The sequence below is a fragment of the Bufo bufo genome, chromosome 5 (genome assembly GCF_905171765.1).
Source record: "Bufo bufo chromosome 5, aBufBuf1.1, whole genome shotgun sequence".
NCBI lineage: Eukaryota > Metazoa > Chordata > Amphibia > Anura > Bufonidae > Bufo > Bufo bufo.
In genome coordinates, this window is record NC_053393.1 from 234,563,282 (window position 1) to 234,589,492 (window position 26,211).

General features: G+C 42.0%; 1 protein-coding gene across 1 annotated transcript in view; it reads left to right on the top strand.

Annotated features, from left to right (window-relative positions):
* The window catches only part of POU6F2 (POU class 6 homeobox 2), a 956,699-nt gene that overhangs the window by 498,206 nt on the left and 432,282 nt on the right, over positions 1-26,211 (top strand). The window contains exon 3 of the mRNA XM_040433402.1: positions 11,927-12,021. Coding sequence (XP_040289336.1) covers positions 11,927-12,021 — 95 coding nt within the window. The remainder of the gene's footprint in view (positions 1-11,926; positions 12,022-26,211) is intronic.

The window sequence follows — 26,211 nt, forward strand, 5'->3', positions numbered from 1 at the left end:
TCCTGACTATAGGTTTATCTATATATATGGTTGTACAACCCCTTCAATGCTCTGAAGTTGAGTGGGTTGACCTCTTGGAAACCTGTTAACGTGATGCTCCTCTTCTGAAAATCCTGCTTCCCTCTGTCATGTCCCTTACCAGTTTCTGGCCTAGGCCATGGACGCAACATCTCTTTTGCTGTGGACAGGGCCAAACTATTCCTTTCCTTGGTATTTGTGCAGATGAGGTACATTCAGGAGTTTTCTCATGTGCCAAGGAGAGGAATAGTTGTGGCCCTGTCCATAGTGGAAGTGACATCCCATTCACAGCCCAGGGTAGAAACTGTTAAAGGATGTGACATCGGAGGAAGGAGGATTTTCAGAAGAGGAGCATCACATGACTACTTCCCAAGAGGCCAATCCATGTAAATTCTACAGGAATGTTATATGTAATTAAGGTGGTTTCGTGGGACTCGCTGGGTCCTGGAAAACCCCTTTAATAAAAGAGATTTAACATGAAAAAAGGAGAAGGGAAGAAGAAAGGCAGCAGAAAAAATTGTATTCCTGTGTAATCCTATGTAATTCCTATGTAACCTACAGTGGTTGAGAGATCTGCCCTTTCTTCTGTGCCCAGTTACCTGAGTAGGATCTAATCCTTGTTTGGAATATGAATATCAAGTAATTTGACTCAAAATTTCAGACATACTGACTATGCATACACTCACCTAAAGAATTATTAGGAACACCATACTAATACGGTGTTGGACTCCCTTTTGCCTTCAGAACTGCCTTAATTCTACGTGGCATTGATTCCACAAGGTGCTGATAGCATTCTTTAGAAATGTTGGCCCATATTGATAGGATAGCATCTTGCAGTTGATGGAGATTTGAGGGATGCACATCCAGGGCACGAAGCTCCCGTTCCACCACATCCCAAAGAAGCTCTATTGGGTTGAGATCTGGTGACTGTGGGGGCCATTTTAGTACAGTGAACTCATTGTCATGTTGAAACCAATTTGAAATGATTCGAGCTTTGTGACATGGTGCATTATCCTCCTGGAAGTAGCCATCAGAGGATGGGTACATGGTGGTCATGAAGGGATGGACATGGTCAGAAACAATGCTCAGGTAGCCCGTGGCATTTAAATGATGGCCAATTGGCACTAAGGGGCCTAAAGTGTGCCCAGAAAACATCCCCCACACCATTACACCACCACCACCAGCCTGCACAGTCGTAACAAGGCATGATGGATACATGTTCTCATTCTGTTTACGCCAAATTCGGACTCTACCATTTGAATGTCTCAACAGAAATCGAGACTCATCAGACCAGGCAACATTTTTCCAGTCTTCAACAGTCCAATTTTGGTGAGCTCGTGCAAATTGTAGCCTCTTTTTCCTATTTGTAGTGGAAATGAGTGGTACCCGGTGGGGTCTTCTGCTGTTGTAGCCCATCCGCCTCAAGGTTGTGCGTGTTGTGGCTTCACAAATGCTTTGCTGCATACCTTGGTTGTAACGAGTGGTTATTTCAGTCAACGTTGCTCTTCTATCAGCTTGAATCAGTCGGCCCATTCTCCTCTGACCTCTAGCATCCACAAGGCATTTTTTCCCACAGGACTGCCGCATACTGGATGTTTTTCCCTTTTCACACCATTCTTTGTAAACCCTAGAAATGGTTGTGCGCGAAAATCCCAGTAACTGAGCAGATTGTGAAATACTCAGACCGGCCCGTCTGGCACCAACAACCATGCCACGCTCAAAATTGCTTAAATCACCTTTCTTTCCCATTCTGACATTCAGTTTGGAGTTCAGGAGATTGTCTTGACCAGGAGCACCCCCCTAAATGCATTGAAGCAACTGCCATGTGATTGGTTGACTAGATAATTGCATTAATGAGAAATAGAACAGGTGTTCCTAATAATTCTTTAGGTGAGTGTATATCATTTAACTATTTCACAATTCACAATCTGTGGTCATTACTCTATGTATTATCATAAAATACTACTTATAACTTGCTTTAAATCCAGCATTCACTGGACCAGACAGGTGCCAGATCATGAAACTTTCTGGTTTATGGTGCATTAATTGTAAAGTATATAACATTTTTGAATCACTCTCAAAAAGTCCTGTTGTAAAGGCAGCCAGCAGGTAAGCATATACGATAGGCTAAACATAAGTCGTACTTAAAAACAATAAAACATAAAAAACAGACTACAATATCCACTTATCTTATGTAGTGTTTAACATTTAACCAAAGAGCAGGATAATAATGACTGCCAAAAAAAGCTAGCTACAGCATAATGTAGTTATTTAAGCAAGCTGAACCATTGCCGAAACCCAAGGGAAGCCTCATCATGCAGTAATAAGCAGATTATATGTAAGAGTAGACAGTACAAGAAATAACACACTACACAGGACAGAGTTTAGATTCAGTATTACAGCTTCATAGGCATATGTACATGACTGATTAGTCCGATTACAGTCAGCAGTATGGGTTTTGTACATAGCAGACAAGCCAGAGGAGTAACTGAATGATCCAGTAAACTGTTTAGCTGCACATTCAACCTAAAATAAATATTGAGCACTAGACAAACCAATGTCTCTAGGTTGTATATACATAAATGGTTGTATCCAACGTCAGAATGACCCACCAGAGGATCCTCCAGTGGGCCCAGGCTCTGATACCATAGTGGGCCCCCAAGGTCCAGGAAGAAAAAAATACTTATAGACAGTAAATTACCACTAGAGATGTTATTGATAATATAGGGGTTTGGCCCCAAGAATAATTACTTCTGGTGGACCCATGGAACTCCAGTCTGAACCTGGTTGTATCACACATAAAGTGCTTAAAATTATTATGCTTCTAAATAGCAATCATATCAATGCATCTTCATACAAAATTATTTGGTATTATAAATTCTAATCCATTGAGAAATGTTAATTAGAGATGTCGCGAACATCAAATTTTCAGTTCGCGAACGGCGAACGTGAATTTCCTCAAATGTTCGCGAACGGACGAACCGGGCGAACCGCCATAGACTTCAATAGGCAGGCGAATTTTAAAACCCACAGGGACTTTTTCTAGCCACAGTAGTGATGGAAAAGTTGTTTCAAGGGGACTAACACCTGGACTGTGGCATGCCGGAGGGGGATCCATGGCAAAACTCCCATGGAAAATTACATAGTTGACGCAGAGTTGGGTTTTAATCCATAAAGGGCATAAATCACCTAACAATCCCAATTTTTTTTGAACAACGTGGTTTAAAACATCCAGTGTGTGTATACGATCAGGTATGATGTTGTATCGATCAGGTAGTGTAAGGGTTACGCCCGCTTCACAGACATTGACAGACCAAACTCCCCTTTTAATGCACCACAAACAACCGCAAAAAGTCCATTTGCCCAACTGCAAACTCCCCATTTGCACAAGGTTCGATACCAAGCTAGCAATGTCACGTTGATGTCATTGAAGGTTTCTTCCTCCACCCAGCCACGTACAACACCAAGGGTCCCGAAAGGTGAATTGAATAGATTTTTTGAACGGGGAGATGGTTAAAAAAACGCTGGCTCCCTCCCCTTTGTTTGAATCCACGGTCACTGCGTCAGCGCCGTGCAATTTACTCTCACACCCGATATGAGTGTTATTTTCTGTAGTTCTCTTCTCATCAGTTTAATCCCTGTTACGTCCCCAATCTGGGGTCCATTTATTGAATTGATTTTTCGAACGGGGAGATGGTTCAAAAAAACGCTGGCTCCCTCCCCTTTGTTTTAATCCATTTTACGTCCTTTATCAGGACGTGTATTGAATGGATTTTAGACAACCGCAAACAGTTGTCAAAAGTTGACAAACTCCTTGCAGAAATGTGATTTATCTGTGTGCGTCCTTCTTGTTACTTCCAATTTGGGACACTCACTGGCTTGCAACTGCGATTATATTTATTACAGAGAAAAAATAAATTGACTTTAGTTTTATCTGCAAGGCATTGTGACACCCTGTAACGATATGAGTGGTGGCCTGGCCAGTGGCCACAGTACAGTCTGTGGGCCAGACACTCACTGGCTTGCAACTGCGATTATATTTATTACAGAGGAAAAATAAATTGACTTTAGTTTTATCTGCAAGGTATTGTGACACCCTGTATAAATGGTGTGCACACAGTACAGTCTGTGAGCCTGCAGCCTCTCACTGTCTGGCAACTGCGATTATATTTAAAAAATAAAATAAAATTGACTTTTTTTTATCTGCAAGGTACTGTGACACCCTATATGAGTGGTGTACACACAGTACAGTCTGTGGGCCTGCAGCCTCCGACACACGGGCAGGCAACTGCAAAATATATATATATATATATATAAAAATATAAAAAAAGCAGATTGATGTACCAGCCCTAAAAAGGGCTTTTTGGGGTGCTGTCAGGACGCTGTGCTTACAGCAGATGAGTCTGTGGACACAGAACACTGCCCTAGCTAACGCTTTCCCTATTAAATCAGCAGCACTGTCCCTCCTCTCACTAAGAATGCAGCTTCCGAATGAATCTAAAATGGATGCTGTCCAGGAGGTGGGAGGGTCTGGGAGGGAGGGTCTGCTGCTGATTGGCTGGAATGTGTCTGCTGACTGTGAGGTACAGGGTCAATGTTTGCTCAATGATGATGTATAGGGGTCGGACCGAACATCGCATAAGTTCGCCCGCCGCGGCGAACGCGAACAAGCTATGTTCGCCGTAAACTGTTCGCCGGCGAATAGTTCGGAACATCACTAATGTTAATCACATGTAGTAATATTATAAATTATTATCATTATGAAATTATCAAATGTAAGTAGTCACCACTGCAGGAAGTTAACCACCTCAGCTCCCCTAGCTTAAAGGGGTTGTCCAGGATCAAAGTTTTTTTTTTTTTTAAGTGTACTCACTGTTTACCGGTGATTCTAGGTCCCCCCATATGTTTTAAGGTATTTTCGCCATTTCTACACGGCTCCGACGGTCCCCCACGCACTGTTTACATCTCTGTTTATTTTTGTCTAACTTCCTGCCGCTCTGCACTGTGGGTCCCAGCGCAGCGCAGCATCACGTGCTTTCAGACGACTCTCCTCTCCGCCCTGACTCCGCCCCCTCATTGCTATTCAGCCTCCTGCCGCACATCGCATCCGCCTACCTTGAATCATATTCAGCCTCCTGCCGCACATTTTTCCCCTCCTTAGTAACGCCCATAAACTCCTCCTGGCTCAGTCCTCAGAGTATTGCTTCTATCTCCAGCCTGCTGCCCCATTTGCCTGCATTGGAGGCGTTTACTATGCTAATTAGCATAGTTCCCTTGCCTCCTTCATTATGAACAACACGCCCTGCCTGGTGACGTCACCGGACTGGAGGGGCGTGGCTTAGCGCAATCTGTTGCCGACTCCGAGCGCTCTGCATAATGTCTGTGGCTGATGGTGACGTCACCGGGCTCCCTCGGAAGCGGAAGAAGTGGCTTCGCTCTGCAGAAGAGACCCGGTACGTCATTGAATGTGAGAAAAGTCTTACTTCCGGCTGAGAATTTGTGCAATGAATACGGGGCATCAGAAAAGTATGGGAAAGGTAGGACAGTCATGTAGGAGATATGTATGTCCTTGTTAAACAATTAAACCAAAGTCCCCAATCCTGGACAACCCCTTTAAACACCCTTAATGACCAGGCCACTTTTTACAATTCTGCACTACACTACTTTCACTGTTTATTGCTCGGTCATGTAACTTACCACCCAAATAAATTTTACCTCCTTTTCTTCTCACTAATAGAGTTTTCATTTGGTGGTATTTCATTGCTGCGGACATTTTAACTTTTTTTGTTATTAATCGAAATTTAACTAAATTTTTGCAAAAAAATGACATTTTTCACTTTCAGTTGTAATTTTTTTTTTAAAAAATGACATCTATATATAAATTTTTCTCTAAATTTATTGTTCTACATGTCATTGATAAAAAAAAATGGTTTGGGTAAAAAAAAAAATGGTTTGGGTAAAAGTTATAGCGTTTACAAACTATGGTACAAAAATGTGAATTTCCGCTTTTAAAAGCAGCTCTGACTTTCTGAGCACCTGTCATGTTTAATGAGGTTCTACAATACCCAGACAGTAGAAAAACCCCACAAATAACTTTTGTCTTTTGCCGAGATATTTCTCTCACCCAGCATGGGTATATGTAAAAAGACACCCCAAAACACATTGCCCTACTTCTTCTGAGTACAGCGATACCAGATGTGTGACACTTTTTTGCAGCCTAGGTGGGCAAAGGGGCCCACATTCCAAAGAGCACCTTTCGGATTTCACAGGACATTTTTTACACATTTTGATTTCAAACTACTTCTCACACATTAGGGCCCCTAAAATGCCAGGACAGTATAACTATCCCACAAGTGACCCCATTTTGGAAAGAAGACACCCCAAGGTATTTTGTGATGGGCATAGTGAGTTCATGGAAGTTTTCATTTTATGTCACAAGTTAGTGGAATATGAGACTTTGTAAGAAAAAAATAAATAAATAAAAAATGATCATTTTACGCTAACTTGTGACAAAAAATAAAAAATTCTAGGAACTCGCCATGCCACTCACGGAATACCTTGGGGTGTCTTCTTTCCAAAATGGGGTCACTTGTGGGGTAGTTATACTGCCCTGGCATTTTAGGGGCCCTAATGTGTGAGAAGTAGTTTGAAATCAAAATGTGTAAAAAATGCCCTGTGAAATCCGAAAGGTGATCTTTGGAATGTGGGCCCCTTTGCCCACCTAGGCTGCAAAAAAGTGTCACACATCTGGTATCGCCGTACTCAGAAGAAGTAGGGCAATGTGTTTTGGGGTGTCTTTTTACATATACCCATGCTTGGTGAGAGAAATATCTCGGCAAAAGACAACTTTTCCCATTTTTTTTATACAAAGTTGGCATTTGACCAAGATATTTATCTCACCCAGCATGGGTATATGTAAAATGACACCCCAAAACACATTCCCCAACTTCTCCTGAGTACGGCGATACCAGATGTGTGACACTTTTTTGCAGTCTAGGTGGGCAAAGGGGCCCACATTCCAAAGAGCACCTTTAGGATTTTACAGGGCATTTTTTACACATTTGGATTCCAGACTTCTTCTCACGCATTAGGGCCCCTAAAATGCCAGGGCAGTATAACTACCCCACAAGTGACCCCATTTTGGAAAGAAGACACCCCAAGGTATTTCGTGATGGGCATAGTGAGTTCATGGAAGTTTTTATTATTTGTCACAAGTTAGTGGAATAAGAGACTTTGTAAGAAAAAAAAAAATCATCATTTTCCGCTAACTGGTGACAGAAAAAAAAAAATTCTAGGAACTCTCCATGCCCCTCACGGAATACCTTGGGGTGTCTTCTTTCCAAAATAGGGTCACTTGTGGGCTAGTTATACTGCCCCGGCATTTTAGGGGCCCTAATGCGTGAGAAGTAGTTTGAAATCAAAATGTGTAAAAAATGCCCTGTGAAATCCCAAAGGTGCTCTTTGGAATGTGGGCCCCTTTGCCCACCTATGCTGCAAAAAGGTGTCACGCATGTGGTATCGCCGTACTCAGAAGAAGTAGGGCAATGTGTTTTGGGGTGTCTTTTTACATATACCCATGCTGGGTGAGAGAAATATCTCGGCAAAAGACAACTTTTCCCATTTTTTTATACAAAGTTGGCATTTGACCGAGATATTTATCTCACCCAGCATGGGTATATGTAAAATGACACCCCAAAACACATTGCCCAACTTCTCCTGAGTACGGCGATACCACATGTGTGACACTTTTTTGCAGCCTAGATGCGCAAAGGGGCCCAAATTCCTTTTAGGAGGGCATTTTTAGACATTTGGATCCCAGACTTCTTCTCACGCTTTAGGGCCCCTAAAATGCCAGGGCAGTATAAATACCACACATGTGACCCCATTTTGGAAAGAAGACAACCCAAGGTATTCAATGAGGGGCATGGCGAGTTCATAGAAGATTATTTTTTTTTGGCACAGGTTAGCAGAAATTGTTTTTTTTTTTTTTCTCACAGTCTCCCTTTCCGCTAACTTGGGACAAAAAGTTCAATCTTTCATGGACTCAATATGCCCCTCAGCGAATACCTTGGGGTGTCTTCTTTCCGAAATGGGGTCACATGTGGGATATTTATACTGCCCTGGCATTTTAGGGGCCCTAAAGCGTGAGAAGAAGTCTGGAATATAAATGTCTAAAAAATTTTACACATTTGGATTCCGTGAGGGGTATGGTGAGTTCATGTGAGATTTTATTTTTTGTCACAAGTTAGTGGAATATGAGACTTTGTAAGAAAAAACAAAAATCTATTTCCACTAACTTGTGCCAAAAAAATGTCTGAATGGAGCCTTACAGCGGGGTGATCAATGACAGGGGGATGATCAGCGAGTCTATATGGGGTGATCACCCCCCTGTCATTGATCACCCCCCTGTAAGGCTCCATTCAGACGTCCGTATGTGTTTTGCGGATCCGATCCATGAATCCGTGGATCCGCAAAACACATACGGACCTCTGAATGGAGCCAGCCTTACAAAAGGGTGATCAATGACAGGGGGTTGATCAGGGAGTCTATATGGGGTGAGTTCATGTGAGATTTTATTTTTTGTCACAAGTTAGTGGAATATGAGACTTTGTAAGAAAAAACTAAAAATCTATTTCCACTAACTTGTGCCAAAAAAATGTCTGAATGGAGCCTTACAGCGGGGTGATCAATGACAGGGGATGATCAGGGAGTCTATATGGGGTGATCACCCCCCTGTCATTGATCACCCCCCTGTAAGGCTCCATTCAGACGTCCGTATGTGTTTTGCGGATCGGATCCATGGATCCGTGGATCCGTAAAACACATACGGACGTCTGAATGGAGCCTTACAGGGGGGTGATCAATGACAGGGGGGTGATCAATGACAGGGGGGTGATCAGGGTGTCTATATGGGGTGATCACCCCCCTGTAAGGCTCCATTCAGACGTCCGTATGTGTTTTGCGGATCCGATCCATGGATCTGTAAAACACATACGGACATCTGAATGGAGCCTTACAGGGGGGTGATCAATGACAGGGGGGTGATCAATGACAGGCGGGTGATCAGGGATTCTATATGGGGTGATCACCCCCCTGTCATTGATCACCCCCCTTTAAGGCTCCATTCAGACGTCCGTATGTGTTTTGCGGATCCAATCCATGGATCCGTGGATCCGCAAAACACATACGGACCTCTGAATGGAGCCAGCCTTACAAGGGGGTGATCAATGACAGGGGGATGATCAGGGAGTCTATATGGGGTGATCACCCCCATGTAAGGCTCCATTCAGACGTCCGTATGTGTTTTGCGGATCCGATCCATGGATCCGTGGATCCGTAAAACACATACGGACGTCTGAATGGAGCCTTACAGGGGGGTGATCAATGACAGGGGGGTGATCAATGACAGGGGGGTGATCAGGGAGTCTATATGGGGTGATCACCCCCCTGTTACTGATCACCCCCCTTTAAGGCTCCATTCAGACGTCCATATGTGTCTTGCGGATCCGATCCATGGATCCGTGGATCCGCAAAACACATACGGACCTCTGAATGGAGCCAGCCTTACAAGGGGGTGATCAATGACAGGGGGGTGATCAGGGAGTCTATATGGGGTGATCACCCCCCTGTAAGTCTCTATTCAGACGTCCGTATGTGTTTTGCGGATCCGATCCGTGGATCCGTAAAACACATACGGACGTCTGAATGGAGTCTTACAGGGGGGTGATCAATGACAGGGGGGGTGATCAATGACAGTGGGGTGATCAGGGAGTCTATATGGGGTGATCAGGGGTTAATAAGGGGTTAATAAGTGACAGTAGGGGGTGTAGTGTAGTGTGGTGCTTGGTGCTACTTATTACAGAGCTGCCTGTGTCCTCTGGTGGTCGATCCAAGCAAAAGGGACCACCAGAGGACCAGGTAGCAGGTATATTAGACGCTGTTATCAAAACAGCGTCTAATATACCTGTTAGGGGTTAAAAAAATCTCATCTACAGCCTGCCAGCGAACGATCGCCGCTGGCAGGCTGTAGATCCACTCGCTTACCTGCAGTTCCTGTGAACGCGCGCCTGTGTGCGCGCGTTCACAGGAAATCTCGCGTCTCGCGAGATGACGCGTATATGCGTGACTCTGCCTGAGACTGCCGCCTCCGGAACGCGATCCTACGTAGGCGGTCCGGAGGCGGTTAAGGAGCAAATTCTCTGCCTAATGTCTATGCATGGATTTTGAACCTCTGCATCAGAAAAATAGCGCTCAATCCACTGTATAGACATACAGTATATTCAATGTGCAACCTGCCCCTAGTCGCTGACTTTTCTTATGTGACATGTCCTTCATAGTAATACATGCAGGGCCTGTGTGTCCATGATTCTACTAACTTTCCTCCTGCAAATTTCCTTGTGTAAGCTTTCCTCCCTATCTACAGCCTGTGTAAGCTGACCTCCTTGGATGCACTCTACCATCTCTGCCACATACAGCCTCCTACTGCTACCCCTAAAACTAAGGCCTCATGCACACGGCCGTTGCCGCATTGTGGCCCGCATGCAGCGGGTCTGCAATACACGGACACCGGCCGTGTGCACCCAGCATAACGGATGCAGACCCATTCATTTGAATGTTAAATTTTTTTACGGTGCGGATGGATCACGGACCCATTCAAGTTGAATAAGTCTCGATCTGTCCTGGCCGTGCATTGGGGACCGAAAATTGCACAACGGCCATGTGCATGAGGCCTATTACAGAGGACAGCAATCTCTGGCATTCTAGCTGTATGAAATTACAACTCCCAGCACGTGAAACTACAACTCCTAGCATGCTCTATTTACTTCAAAGAGGGTTCTGAGAGCAGCCAAGTAAGTATGCATGCTGCGAATTGTAGTTGTAGAGCAGGTAGAGGGAGAGAGAAAAGTGCCATCAGGAACAATGCTGTATTGGATGTGTGTCAGCAGCTAGGTGAAGGACTAGCACACACTCTGCCATAGCAAAATTATGAAATTTGCAAACAATTAAAACTACGTAGCAAGCTGCTTCATTTTGCATTTCGGAACCAAATGAACAATAAAAAAAAATTATTACAAAGGGTCCATATTGTTTGAATTAACTGTGTACATTTTTTTTTAAGAATGTAGCAAGAAAGTCCTTCTTATTTTTTGAGTGGTTTCAAATGACATAAGAATAGCGTTAAAGTGATTCTCCCAGACTAGAACATGATGGCTGGTTTCTTCCATAAACAGCCCCACACCTGTCCACAGGTTGTGTGTGGTATTACAGCTCACTTCAATGGAGCTGAGCTGCAATACCGGAGACGACCCATGGACAGCTGTGGGGCTCTTTTTGGAGGAAAGCAGTCATTTTTTTCTAGTCCTGGGCAACCCCTTTACCTGGCTTGATAAAAATAACATGTGTAATCAGTTACGTAGCAGCAGCCGCATATATAATAAGGATCTGGAGAAATATTTTTTTCAGCTGCTGTATTTTTTCAAGAGCATTAGGAGACAAAGATTGGGTTGTACATAAGTAATAAAAAAAATCCTGCTCCTGGTGTTTATTTGAACCATGTTTAGGAATAACAATAGCTTCTGCTCATTGGAGCATGAAAAGAAATTACACTACACAGTCACGCTGGGAAGTCATGTATGTAAATTGATGGATAATGCGACCCACATTATCCTCACTGATGGTGGGTTCAGTTTCTCTGCTGTCAGATCGTTGTATCTCCCTGAATGAACCGGCTGCTCTGAATGAACGTTAGCATAATTTATGCAGAGTATAAGTGATTTCAGCTCTCGGGTTATTGATAAACCATTTAAGCAGATCATTTTCAGCCTGATGCTCTGTGACATCACAAGTGATATGTAACGTGCTGATCTCTGCTTCACATAATAAGACACACATTCTCTTTACATCGTAGGGGCCAGAGGCAACTCCGTGCCGACTGAGTCAGGTACAAATCCTGATCCTCACCACCCGAGCCAGTCGCATCCAGGATTCTCAGTTGGACCTCAGGTAATTTCATCTTTAAGGCTCCATCAGTCTGAGATTTATTTCATATAAATTTGCTAGTACTTTGCCTTTTCTTTGGATTTATTATTATTATTATTATTATTATTTTTTTCATTTTTCTTTTTGGATATGCTCAATATGCTTTCAAATTTGTAATTTGATTATGCATGGGTTTTTATCATGTAAGTATGTAAAAATGTATTAAGCTTAGTAATCACAAAAGATAGCTTTAGGTAAAGGACATCTGACACTTTCATGATGCAAAAAAGCTAAGTTAGACCAGCACCTCTAAATAATCTGAAATAAAGTACCCTTTCATGATAGCATATTTGCAAGATTGGTGCACCCACTAAATACTCCATAGTCACAATTGATTGCAGGAAGTGAGGCACAAATATATTACTATGCGTTATGCAAACTAACTAGTTTAGTCTTTTAGGCCAATCAATTAATCTATACAAATGAAATCGCTTTAAACTAATGGGGCACTATACTTTAGGGCTCATGCACGCTAACGTATTTTTTCTCCGTGTCCATTCAATTCTGGAAATGACTCCGTGTGCATTCCGAGTTAGTATGTCCACATGGCCGTTCCGCAAAAAAATAGAACATGTCCAATTATTGTCCGCATTACAGACAAGGAGAGGACTTTTCTATTCCAAAATGTGGAATGCACATGGTTGGTATCCATGTTTTGTGGATCCGCAATTTGCAGACTGCAAAACATCCAACGGTCGTATGCATGAGACCTTAAATGTATCTTACCCAGATTTGATGCACAATTCAATGCAGTATGTTGTCTCCTGTGTGACTGTAGTGTTCTCTACTGGGAGTACTAAAGGACGTGCAGAGGAATATCTGTCCTGATCATCACTATATTATGTCATATGTCCCCAGTGCTCAGAACCACCCAACTATTAGCACAAGTTCACTGTGACTTCTAGGCCTTTGTGTTGAGGTCTAGTGTTCATTTTATTGTTACTTGCATGTCTGACTAGATCACAATATTTCCATAATATAAACTAGAACTTTCAAGAAGAAGTCATTTCAGAAACTTCTAAAGTGCAAGACACATAAATTGTAAATGTTGAAGACATGTGTCACAATGCTTTTTTCTGCATTAAATATGGAAAAGCAGCTTGTTAGACAAAATAGCTCCCTGTGGAGAAGATTTAACTGCTAGATAAGTAGCTCAAGCTAATTTTTCCAAGCTCACAGTTAACTGTTTAAAGTGAATTTATGGATTTCATAGTATCAGTAACATAGGGGGTCACTTTTCAAATCTGGCATGCCAGTTTTGTGGCATAAAAATGTCGCAAGAGATGTCATGTGTGACATTCTGTGCACATTTTTGCAACATTTGGCGAGCCTCACCACTTTCAGAAGTGGAGTGAAAAGTTGGTCTGGGTTAGAGATTATACCAGTGTTACATATGTCTCATTTATGGAGTACTTTCACAGACGGTGGCTAAACGACATTGCACCATATTTAATAAAACCGAGCACCACTTTATAATTTTGGCACAGGAGCACAAACCAAAGACAGACTTAAAACTCACACCAAAAATATTGCAAATGATAAATTCCCACCATAGATAAGGCTAAAAAAAGACATACATCCATCCAGATCAGCCTATTATCCTGCAAGGTTGATCCAGAGGAAGGCAAAAAACCCTGTGAGGGTAGAAGCCAATTTTCCTCATTTTAGGAAAAAGAATTCCTTCACGACTCAAACTGTACAAGGAATAGCACTACAGTATATTCAATATACAGGCTTCTTTATGCAGTCTATTACATAAGGGCAGCTGGTTTATGGACTTAGGGAGCACACATACATCAGCAAGGTATAGCAAGTTCAGCTTAGGATAGATGTTTCAAATAGATAAATACGTTATCCCAACCCAAAATCCTTTGCACCTGGGACTGGAACAATCCCTTGGACCAGTTGGATGATACCTTTCAGTTAAAGGGCTTGTCCCAACTGCACTGATGCAGTTATAAGGACGGAGGAATAAAGAATTATTATTATTATTACATTTGAAGGGATTGTCGTAGTAAATCCACTCATGGCACAATATGAGGATATTGATTGGTGAGTGTCTGACTGTTTTGACCCTCTTTTATTGCTTTGAATAGACTTTGAATAGACTTGCACTGCGAAATCACTGTGCAACTTTCTCATCTCCTGTAGACTCTGTTCAACTTATTTTAAGAGGCAGGTGGTCACCCGTTATAGTCTACAACTTACTATGTGGTCTCCAAAAATGTCAAGTATAGATGTTAGAAAATGAAGTGGCATTTCACTTTTGTAGTATTACTGCCACTTTGTTGTGTTAACTTGCATATTCTAGCAAAGTCATTATAAAATGGATAAAGTTAAAATGGACAAAGGCTGCAATATTCTGTATGTTAATACAATGGGATAAGTGGGGATCAAAATATGTCCTGTGTAACAGCGGTTGCAGATTGCCGGTGTTCGTCTACTCACCACCGTGGTCCCAGGCTCCGTTCTTGGGCGAGCACTGCCTTCCCTGGCCGCCTCTGCCATTGCCCAATTCCAGCTGCATTACAGGGCAGGAAGAAGCGGTGATCTGCTGCCGGTGTCTCTCCATGCACCGCTCCGGTCCTGGACTATGTGCCTGCAGATACTGTACCTTCTGGAATCCGCTCCACAATTTCCTTTCTGCCCTGGACACAGCATACTTTCTAGCCTGTTTCCTGTAGCACTTCGGGAAGGGCCAGCTTTCATCACCTCCTGTGATGTAAGGGTTTTGCACATGTGACATGTGCAACCAATCCCAGCCATCCTGCACCTATTTTAGTGATCCCAGGTGCCTGAGTGTCCTTGTGTCCTGCAAAGGTTGCTGTTATTTGTGCTTGTGTTCCTGTATACTGTGCTTGTTTTTCTGGACTCCGCTACCTGTTTGATCCTTGCCGGCTTTGCCTCAACTCTCCTGTTGCTTATCCAGATTGCCTGACCTGTACCTGTGCCGCCTGCTTTGATCCATTGCTTGTTTGACTTCACTTCTGTCTCATCCTACAGTCCTGCACTGTCACTCCTGGTTACAACTTGGCCTGCTGACTATGACTGTACCTCTGGTACCCTGCACTGGTACACACTGGTCTGTCTGGACCAGCTGCCTCGTGTGCCAATCCTCCTGAAGAGGTAGCGGCCTGGTGTTCCCCTCAGGAAAGTCTATCCCCACGATCAGGGGTACTTCAAAGAACAAGAGGTTCACTTAGACAACATCCTTAGAGGAAGTTGGTCACATGGCACAGTGGGTTCTCACCCGCTGGTTTAGGACATCCTGTTAAATGTGCGCAACTATTTTTTTAGAGGCAGCACCATCACCCCGTTATAGTCAATGGCATAAATATGGGGCCTCCAAAATTGTCAAGTGAGGCTGTTGGAAAATGAAGTGGCATTTCACTTTCTTAGCATTACTGCCACCTTGCTATGTTGACTGCGAGGGCCCCCCAATGATTAGATTTTGATGACATATCCTATGATATGTACATAAGTGGGAAGTTGTGATACAATAGACCAAGTCAAAATGGACATAGGCTGTATTATTTTTTTGTTAATACCATGGGATAAGTGTGGAGTAAAGTAATGTTTAGTTTGCCACAGCTCAGACTGTGGAAGGTAGTAGCCATGCGTTCTAGGTTTGTATATATTAACCTTAGCAACATTCACTTGTACTACTTATAAAGCTTGTTATGAAACCATTTAGTATGCTCGTTCTGTACTCATCCATATTTAGGCCAAACGCTTTACTGTGTGAATATCCAACGGAGTGTCTCACGTCAATTGTAATGCATGTTATTATGACACGCTTCTTGTTCTCTTGCTTGACTTTGTGATCGCAAAGAGTAAGCAGCAGCGCCAAATAGGCAGGTGGATGTTGAATGTAGCATCTCAAGTATATTAAGATCTCCTGGGGGAATTTTGAAATCATATTGCTTTTGGCAATCATTAAATTTGTATTATTAGTAGCTGTTGAGTTTCCGCAAACTAAAGAATGTTTGTGTCAGATGAAGACAAGTGTGTAATATCAAGACTGGATGAGCTCACATTGTTTAAACATACTTTCTACTATCTTCAGTTCAGGAGTTTAGCTTCTATGCATGGGTAGCTCTTGCTGTTCAACTTTACTGATTCTATTCCCTATTTGACCACTCTTTAGTACTGAATTGGTTTGCTTTCAATTAAACTGTCAGTGATTAACAAGATATTATTGTAAATTACAAGGTCTCATTGATGTGTTGTGTTTTAAATATGATTTTCACTGGAGTAAAAATCCCCAGCTTCAGCCTTCTCACTTCTGTGGAACCTATTCCCATTGGAAAGCAATAACATTTTATTGACGTTGAAACCAGTGAAAAGTTATAACCATCTCCCCCTCTAGGACTCATTCTTAGTCTACATGACTCAATATATCCCAAGATGTTTTGCAAAGGATAATCAACTTAAAAAAATAAAATAAAAATTGTGATATTGTGTCATGAGTTGTTTATGCTATATACACACACCCAGTGGTTGTGTTGTGAATTGCAGTCTCTCACACCATTATATTTTATTGAATTGGCTTCTTTAACCAAATTTAAGCTAAGGTAAGGGGAGACACATCTATATTCCAAATTGAAATAGGACTTGGTCTGTAATTGTATCAGTCCATATATTTAAGCATGGAACAGCAGGATCAGCCATTGGGATTCATAAGCGTGCAATCAATTTTTTGCCCACAAACTAAGACACACCATATGATAGTTTTTACAATATAGTTTATGTAGACTATCGAGAAAGTAGTGGTCATATTCATAGGGACATTGTTTTACTAATATTTCATTTTGGCTCAGTGTTCTTTTTTACTAAGCTACTTTTAGATATTTCACACAAATTACCAACAAAAGCAAAAGTCTAATTATTTTATGCAGGGTATAGGGTTCCATGAAAAAAGTTGGAATGAGGCCTTATACCATTTCCATCTCTAATTAAAATTGGGAAGGCTCATGATTACTTTGGTCTCCACGCAGTGCAACATGCCTTTTCCTTGATTTCCCAGTGATCTAAGTACAATTTTCTACTAACCTTCAGTAACTGAAAACACCTCAGAGTAGAGATCAGTTCCTTTTAACTGCCTAGCTTCTTAAAAGCTATGCAATGCTATGCTTGCTACTCCGATAGTTATTCCAATAGTGCTCAGTTGGCATTTAAATGCAAATTAAAGGGAACCTGTCAGGTCCAGCAGAATGAAGTTCCAACTGGTTCCTGATTACAAATAGCTTAAAAACATATTTCAAGAAAGCCTTGAACAGGGAGAACTGTAATGAGGGCACCTACCTGCTATATCTAAATGCCTGCCTTGGCTTCATTGACGGGTCTCTCCCTATATACAAATAGGGAAAGATCTGTCAATTAAACCACACCAGGCAAGGAGAAGCTGTATGAAAACCACCCCTGTGACTCTTCTCCCCAATTCCAGCTTGTGTTTAAACTAAGGTGCTGTTAAAGGTGCTATTCACCCCAGGAGGAGGCCTTTCACATGTCTCTCCTTTCTCACATTGGACCTACAGAGGGAAACATACTTACCTTCTCCCCGCTGTTGGGTTCCGACTCCTTTGCTCCCCCACCGCACGTCTCTGGTATCCCACTGTCATCATCTGGTTTTACATGGATCTTTATGTGGTGATCTGACTCAGTGGTGATCTAACTAATCATATGTTGACATGGGGAGACCAAAGAGGTGCAGCAGAGGTGAAGGAGCAAAGGAGCCGAAACCCAGCGGTGGGAAGGAGGTAAGTAAGTTTCGCTCTGCAGGTCCAGACACATGGATAGGCACCCGAAAGGCCCCTGGGGATGAAGAGCCTCTTTAAAGGTAAAACAAAACTATTTTTAACCAGGGAGCCTGTTGGGATTTGATGTTATTTGTGGTTCGGACAGCATCTATTCCTGACTGGTTCCCTATATATATATATATATATATATATATATATATATATATATTCATTACCAAAGGATATGAAGATATCTGACTTCACGCACACAGGTAGTTTGGCAAAAAAATTATAATCTGTGAAATTTCTTTGTGCATTCCATATTTTTCTAAGGCCGATCAATAGAGAATGCTATTCTTATCTGCAAATAGGGACTATACTGTATAGAATAGGAACGGCTCTATAATTTGCAGAACATCCATAGCCTGTTAAATCTACTAAGCGTTTTCCATTTTATGCTGACTTTATCCATATTTTTATTGGCTTTATATGTTCTTAAATAGTGTTTTAAAATGGTGTGCCTAAGCAATGAACAGTATATACTGTAGAAACAGGGAGTCATCTATTCTGAACTAGTTCTTGCACTTCATTTTGTCACTGAAAAAACATGAATTATTTATACAAACCGACAATAGTGGGGTCAATAATGACATTGTCCACGATTGTGACTATTATATTATTGATTCCTTGAAGATCAAAGTAAGGCTGCATCTTCCAAATAAAATATGCTGGCATTGAAGTTTTAATATTGCTTGTAATGACATATGACAAAGTGACATATAAAAAAAGTTTGAAAACTATGGTCATTGTAAAAAAATGTATACTGTATGGTGGGCTGTATACTGTGTGGTGGGCTGTATACTGTGTGGGGGCCTGTATACTGTGGGGGGGGCTGTATACTGTGGGGGGCTGTATACTGTGTGGGACTGTATACTGTGTGGGGGCCTGTATACTGTGGGGGGGGCAGGGGCGCTGTATACTGTGTGGTGGGCTGTATACTGTGTGGTGGGCTGTATACTGTGTGGTGGGCTGTATACTGTGTGGGGGTTGTATACTGTGTAGGGGGCTGTATACTGTGTGGGGGATGTATACTGTGTGGGGGGGCCTGTATACTGTGGGGGGGCCTGTATACTGTGGGGGGGCCTGTATACTTTGTGGGGGGCTGTATACTGTGTGGGGGCCTGTATACTGTGTGGGGGGCTGTATACTGTGTGGGGGCCTGTATACTGTGTGGGGGGCTGTATACTGTGGGGGGGGCTGTATACTGTGTGGGGGGCCTGTATAGGGGGGCCTGTATACTGTGTGGGGGGCTGTATACTGTGGGGGGGGGCTGTATACTGTGTGGGGGGCCTGTGTGGGGGGCCTGTATAGTGTGGGGGCCTGTATACTGTGTGGGGGCATGTATACTGTGGGGGGGGGGGGGGCTGTATAGTGTGGGGGGGCCTGTATAGTGTGAGGGGGCCTGTATAGTGTGGGGGGGGCCTCTATAGTGTGGGGGGGCCTGTATAGTGGGGGAGGCCTGTATAGTGTGGGGGCCTATACTGCTGTACTGTATAGTGTGGGGGGCTGTATCGTGTATAGTTTGGGGTGCTGTATACAGTGAGGTGTTGTATACTGTGAGGTGCTGTATACTGTGGGCTGCTATACTGCTCTACTATATACTGTGGGGTACTGTATAGTGTGGGGTGCTATACTGCTCTACTATATACTGTGGGGTACTGTATAGTGTGGGGTGCTATACTGCTCTACTATATACTGTGGGGTACTGTATAGTGTGGGGTGCTATACTGCTCTACTATATACTGTGGGGTACTGTATAGTGTGGGGTGCTAAACTGCATACTGTGTGGTGCTGTATACTATAGGGTGCTATACTGCATACTGTGGGTTTCTGTATACTATAGGGGGCTATACTGCATACTGTGGGGTGGCTTCTACTGTTCTGGGAAGGCTTTCAGTTAGATTTTAGTATGTGTCTGTGAAAATTAAGATGGAGATTAGAGATGAGCGAATTTCTCAAAAATTCGGCCGGTTCGCCGAATTTTCCAAAATTATTTGATCCGAATTTATTTGTGGCGAATCGCGTTAAAAACAGCTATTTTCTGGCTGCGGAGAGCCTGTATAGTGGGGTAAAACACTGCGCCTTGCAGTAACATGCACAAGGAGTCTGTTGTGGTAGTAAAACAATACTGTGAGTCAGTATGACACGCAGATGACAGGCGTCGCTCTTAGAATTACTGCACACTTGAGTTATTTGGTCAGTTTTAGCCCCGCAACTGCCCAAATAAGTAAAGTATGAACTCAGCCTTAGAGTTCGATGTTAGTGTCAAGAAGAAGCGCACTCCATTTACACCGTCGGCAGCTAATTCCACATAGATGTCTACAGAACTTGTTCTATTAAACGCTTATACAAGTAGAGCCCCCCTGACAGAGTGGAAAGGGTGTCAGCAGTAAGTTTGTGTTGACGTCACTGATTAATTTGCCCTTCCTCTAATCCGTCAGAACAATAACCCACAAAAAACGGATCCTGTCTGTGGAGCATCCACCTTCACTCGGTCAGCATTTGCCAGTAATCCATCAGTATTGCTAATGCCCAAAAAAACAGGAGTGGATCCAAATCATAAGCCACTTCTGTCCCAGTCATGGATGAGGAGGGTGGAAGAACAAGTCCACAGAGTGGCCCAATGACATAGAGGTGAAGTGGAAGCAGCATGAGGAGATCACAGAGTGGCCCAGTGACATAGTGTTGAGGTGGCAGCAGCAGCAGCGTGAGGAGGCCACAGAATAGGAAGGCACATTCAGATGCGGACAGAACATAAGTGTGCTGTCCGCTTCTTTTGTAGCCCATTGAAGTGAAATGCAGATCTGATGTGGACCAAAAATACGTTCGTGTGCATGAGTCCTAAGTGTTCCTTCACCAAAAAAAACATTTATGAGGCCAGGCACCCATGTTGACCGAGAAGGTCTGCATTGCAGTCAGCATTACAGTTTCTTCCAAAGGTGTTTGATAGTGTTAAGTCCAAACTATGTCTGCATGAACCTCATTTTGTACACAGAGCATCCACCAAACCCAGGTTTGTCCATTACAATGCCAGAAGGAGAAACTGGATTCATCACACATAGGAACTCTCCAGTAGTGGTTTACTTTACACCAATCCACATGACACTTGGCATTGTGATCTTAGCCTTCTGTGCATCTTCTCGATCATGGAAGTCCATTTTGTGAAGTTACTAATACACGGTTCTTATGATGACATCCTTTCTAGGGGTGGTTTGGAAGTGTAGTGAAGGATGCATCAGAGGATAGGTGATTTTAATGAGTGTGTAAGGTGCATAGTCCCTATCTACCACTTAAAGAGGACCTTTCATGGGTCCAAACATTATAAACTAAATATCAGGATATGTATGGCATAGTACAGGGATCTAACTGCACTTACTATTTTTAATGGGCACCGCTCCATTCGCCCGCTGTGGCCCCCATTTTATTCTCCCGTCTGGTATGCTAATTTTAGCATCAGAGCAATGAGGAGGAGACTGATTATTTCTCCGTGGGCGTCTCCTTCTTCTCCTGGCTGTAGTTTAAATTAAATTTAGACTCTATTTCTGAAAAATTTCTGCCAGGAGTCAAACTCACAACCTTCTACATTACAGCCAAGAATGCTAACCACTACACTATAGAGCTGCATGGCCAGATACTAAATAAAAATAATAATAAAAAAAGAGACTTCTGCTATATAGGAATACTTACCAGTAGTAAGTATTCCTATACAGCAGAAGTCTCATATTTATTTATTTATTTATTTATTTATTTTTATTTTTGTAACTGGCCATGCAGATCTATAGTGTAGTGGTTAACATTCTAGGTTGTAATGTAGAAGGTTGTGAGTTCGAATCCCATCAGAAACTTTTCAGAAATAGAGGCTAAATTTAATTTAAACATATATATATAAGTTTTTAGTCATAAAATATTTACATATATTATTATATATTTAGAATTTATAATATATTATAATATATGTAAATCTATTATGGCTAAAACATCAGTAGTAGTTTCCCATGTATTATGCATTCATATATATCAGAAGTATTATTTTATATATATACAGTACAGACCAAAAGTTTGGACACACCTTCTCATTCAAAGAGTTTTTTCTTTATTTTCATGACTTTGAAGGCATCAAAACTATGAATTAACACATGTGGAATTATATACATAACAAACAAGTGTGAAACAACTGAAAATATGTCATATTCTAGGTTCTTCAAAGTAGCCACCTTTTGCTTTGATTACTGCTTTGCACACTCTTGGCATTCTCTTGATGAGCTTCAAGAGGTAGTCCCCTGAAATGGTATTCCAACAGTCTTGAAGGAGTTCCCAGAGATGCTTAGCACTTGTTGGCCCTTTTGCCTTCACTCTGCGGTCCAGCTCACCCCAAACCATCTCGATTGGGTTCAGGTCCGGTGACTGTGGAGGCCAGGTCATCTGGCGCAGCACCCCATCACTCTCCTTCACGGTAAAATAGCCCTTACTTTCAAAAATTTCCCAATTTTTCGGCTGACTGACTGACCTTCATTTCTTAAAGTAATGATGGCCACTCGTTTTTCTTTACTTAGCTGCTTTTTTCTTGCCATAATACAAATTCTAACAGTCTATTCAGTAGGACTATCAGCTGTGTATCCCTCTGACTTCTCCTCAACGCAACTGATGGTCCCAACCCCATTTATAAGGCAAGAAATCCCACTTATTAAACCTGACAGGGCACACCTGTGAAGTGAAAACCATTTCAGGGGACTACCTCTTGAAGCTCATCAAGAGAATGCCAAGAGTGTGCAAAAGCAGTAATCAAAGCAAAAGGTGGCTACTTTGAAGAACCTTGAATATGACATATTTTCAGTTGTTTCACACTTGTTTGTTATGTATATAATTCCACATGTGTTAATATATATACAGTACAGACCAAAAGTTTGGACACACCTTCTCATTCAAAGAGTTTTCTTTATTTTCATGACTATGAAGGCATTAAAACTATGAATTAACACATGTGGAATTATATACATAACAAACAAGTGTGAAACAACTGAAAATATGTTATATTCTAGGTTCTTCAAAGTAGCCACCTTTTGCTTTGATTACTGCTTTGCACACTCTTGGCATTCTCTTGATGAGCTTCAAGAGGTAGTCCCCAGAAATGGTCTTCCAACAGTCTTGAAGGAGTTCCCAGAGATGCTTAGCACTTGTTGGCCCTTTTGCCTTCACTCTGCGGTCCAGCTCACCCCAAACCATCTTGATTGGGTTCAGGTCCGGTGACTGTGGAGGCCAGGACATCTGGCGCAGCACCCCTTCACTCTCCTTCATGGTCAAATAGCCCTTACTTTCAAAGTTTTCCCAATTTTTCGGCTGACTGACAGACCTTCATTTCTTAAAGTAATGATGGCCACTCATTTTTCTTTACTTAGCTGCTTTTTTCTTGCCATAATACAAATTCTAACAGTCTATTCAATAGGACTACTAGCTGTGTATCCACCTGACTTCTCCTCAACGCAACTGATGGTCCCAACCCCATTTCTAAGGCAAGAAATCCCACTTATTAAACCTGACAGGGCACACCTGTGAAGTGAAAACCATTTCAGGGGACTACCTCTTGAAGCTCATCAAGAGAATACCAAGAGTGTGCAAAGCAGTAATCAAAGCAAAAGGTGGCTACTTTGAAGAACCTAGAAGGACATATTTTCAGTTGTTTCACACTTGTTTGTTATGTATATAATTCCACATGTGTTAATTCATAGTTTTGATGCCTTCAGTGTGTGAATCTACAATTTTCATAGTCATGAAAATAAAGAAAACTCTTTGAATGAGAAGATGTGTCCAAACTTTTGGTCTGTACTGTATATATATATATATATATATATATACATTTAATTTAGCCTCTATTTCTGAAGGGATTCAAACTCTCAACCTTCTACATTACATATCTGTAAAGAATAAATCAAGGCAACTGGACTTACTGTAGATTTCTTGAAAATGTTTCACTTGTTCTTCCAACAAGCTTTCTCAGTTCTGAGTGACTGTACAAGAATTCTCTGGGAATAAATATGTAACTGAATCAACATCTGGTAATTATACCCAGCATGGGGTCAGAGGTCATTATACCCAGAATAGGGCCAAAGGTGTTGATCCCATTATCCTAATTGGAGTCATTAGGTGATAATGACCTCCCAGAAAAAGGTGTCAAGACGGGGGGGGGGGGGGTTAGACATTTATTGTCTGCCACATACAATGCTGTCTTGACACCTTTTTCTGGGAGGTCATTATCACCTACTGACTCCAATTAGGATAATGGAATCAACACCTTTGGCCCTATTCTTATAATTACCAGATGTTAATTAAGTTACATATTTATTCCCAGAGAATTCTTGTACAATCACTCAGAATTGAGAAAGCTCGTTGGAAGAACGAGTGAAACGTTTTCAAGAAATCTACAGTAAGTCCAGTTGCCTTGATTTATTCTTTACAGATATACCATGACCTTGATAAATGAGAACCTTCACAGACTTCTACATTACAGCCTAGAATGTTAACCATTACACTATAGAGCTAGACGGCCATTTGCTTAAAAAAAATATGAGACTTCTGCAGCGGAAGCATCTTTTTTTTTTTCTCATTGACTGGCCATACAGCTCTATTGTGTAGTGATTAACATTCTTGGCTGTTATGTAGAAGGTTGTGAGTTCAAATCCGGCCAGAAACTTTTCAGAAATAGAGGCTAAATTGTGATATTTAGCTGAGCATAGCAGTGTTCGGCCGAGCATGCTCGCCCAACATTCATTATTACACCACACTGCCGCTACAAGCTACTGTAGACGATGTGCAGTTAAAAAGTAAAGAGCATGCAGTGCCCATCTCATGATCTTCAAACAGCTAATTGGTGGGGTTATCTGATACTGACGACCGATCCTGAGGAAGGGTCATTAGTATTGTAGCATCGCACAACCCCTATAAATTGGACTAGAAAAAAGTCAGTTATTTATTTATTTTTTCTTTAAAAACGGTGCTGCTCTTGTCCATAGGAAGTCTGGTATTCAATTGAATGTTTAAACCGCTGATTGGCAGGTTCCCAGGAGTCAGACACCCACCGATCTAATATTGATGACCTATGGAGGATAGGTCATCGCTATTGTATCACCACACAACCCCTTTAACCACTTGCCTACTGCCTCACGACTTTCTACGTTGTGGCGGTAGGCTCTTATCTGTAACCCGAGGTATAAAAGCGTTGGGTTACAACGTAATCTGCCGGCGGCCCGCGCCGTCGCAGATCGCTGTGAACGCGCTGTCATTAGACAGCTGCGGTCACCGGGAGGTGTGCCGTGACCTGCAGGATCGGTCAGGCAGTAATACACGCTTGTAGCACTCTGCTACAAGCATGTATTACATTGAAAAAGCTGAAAGCCGACAGGGAGCGCTTTTTCTTATGTAAGAGCACCACTTGTTGGCTTTAAAATTAAATGTCAACCTGCAGGCTAGGAATTAACCTCGTCCTTCCTTGACTATGGCAGAAAGGGTTTAATTCATGTTAAATAAAGTGAAAAAAAAAATGATAAAAAAATGTATTTAAAAAAACACTTAAAACCACTCCAAACTACCCCAAGATGAATAACATAAAAAAAAAGTCATTTGAGGGTGCTTGTAATGTTTTGGCACTGTACATGATTTTTCTTGCAGTACGGTGCTATAGAACCAGCAATAGAAAAATAGGCAGCTAAAATCCAAAATGTGCTCCAATTTTTTTAAGTCTTGCGCCGGGCCCAGCCAGTATATACATTACAATTGAATGGTTTTAGAAATGTTTTGTCTTGAAACCTTTTGTAATAGTTAGGGGGGGGGAATTATAAGAAAGAAAAAATATTTTTTCATAATTTTTACAGTTTTCCCTTAAATATTTTTTTTTATATTATATCCATCATCTAATGGCACAAAAGAAAGGTCTAAGGTGCAGTTAGATAGATGCATTGCTACAAGTGAAAAACTGGCCTGATAAGGAAGGGGGATAAACATTGCGTTAATAAAGTGGTTAAACTAAGTAGGGTTTATCAATGTACTTATGCCAGCTCTTGGTCATAAATACATTAACAAATATGGTATTCTGCCACCCACATAAATACACTGACAAATATGACAAAGTGGGCAAGACTTCATAGTCACCACAATCCATTTATTGCATTTTGCCAAAGTTTTCCAACCAGGATACTTCAGAAACCAATACTAGTGTGTACCCTTTTGCTCAAATTGCCACACCCTGGGGAGTCACAGCAAGCACAATTCATTTATTAAAGATTTCCAATACTTTCCAGCTAGAAAATTGTAGGAAAACAATGCCAGTGTGCACCCTGTTGATCAAACAGCCGCTGCCCTGGGG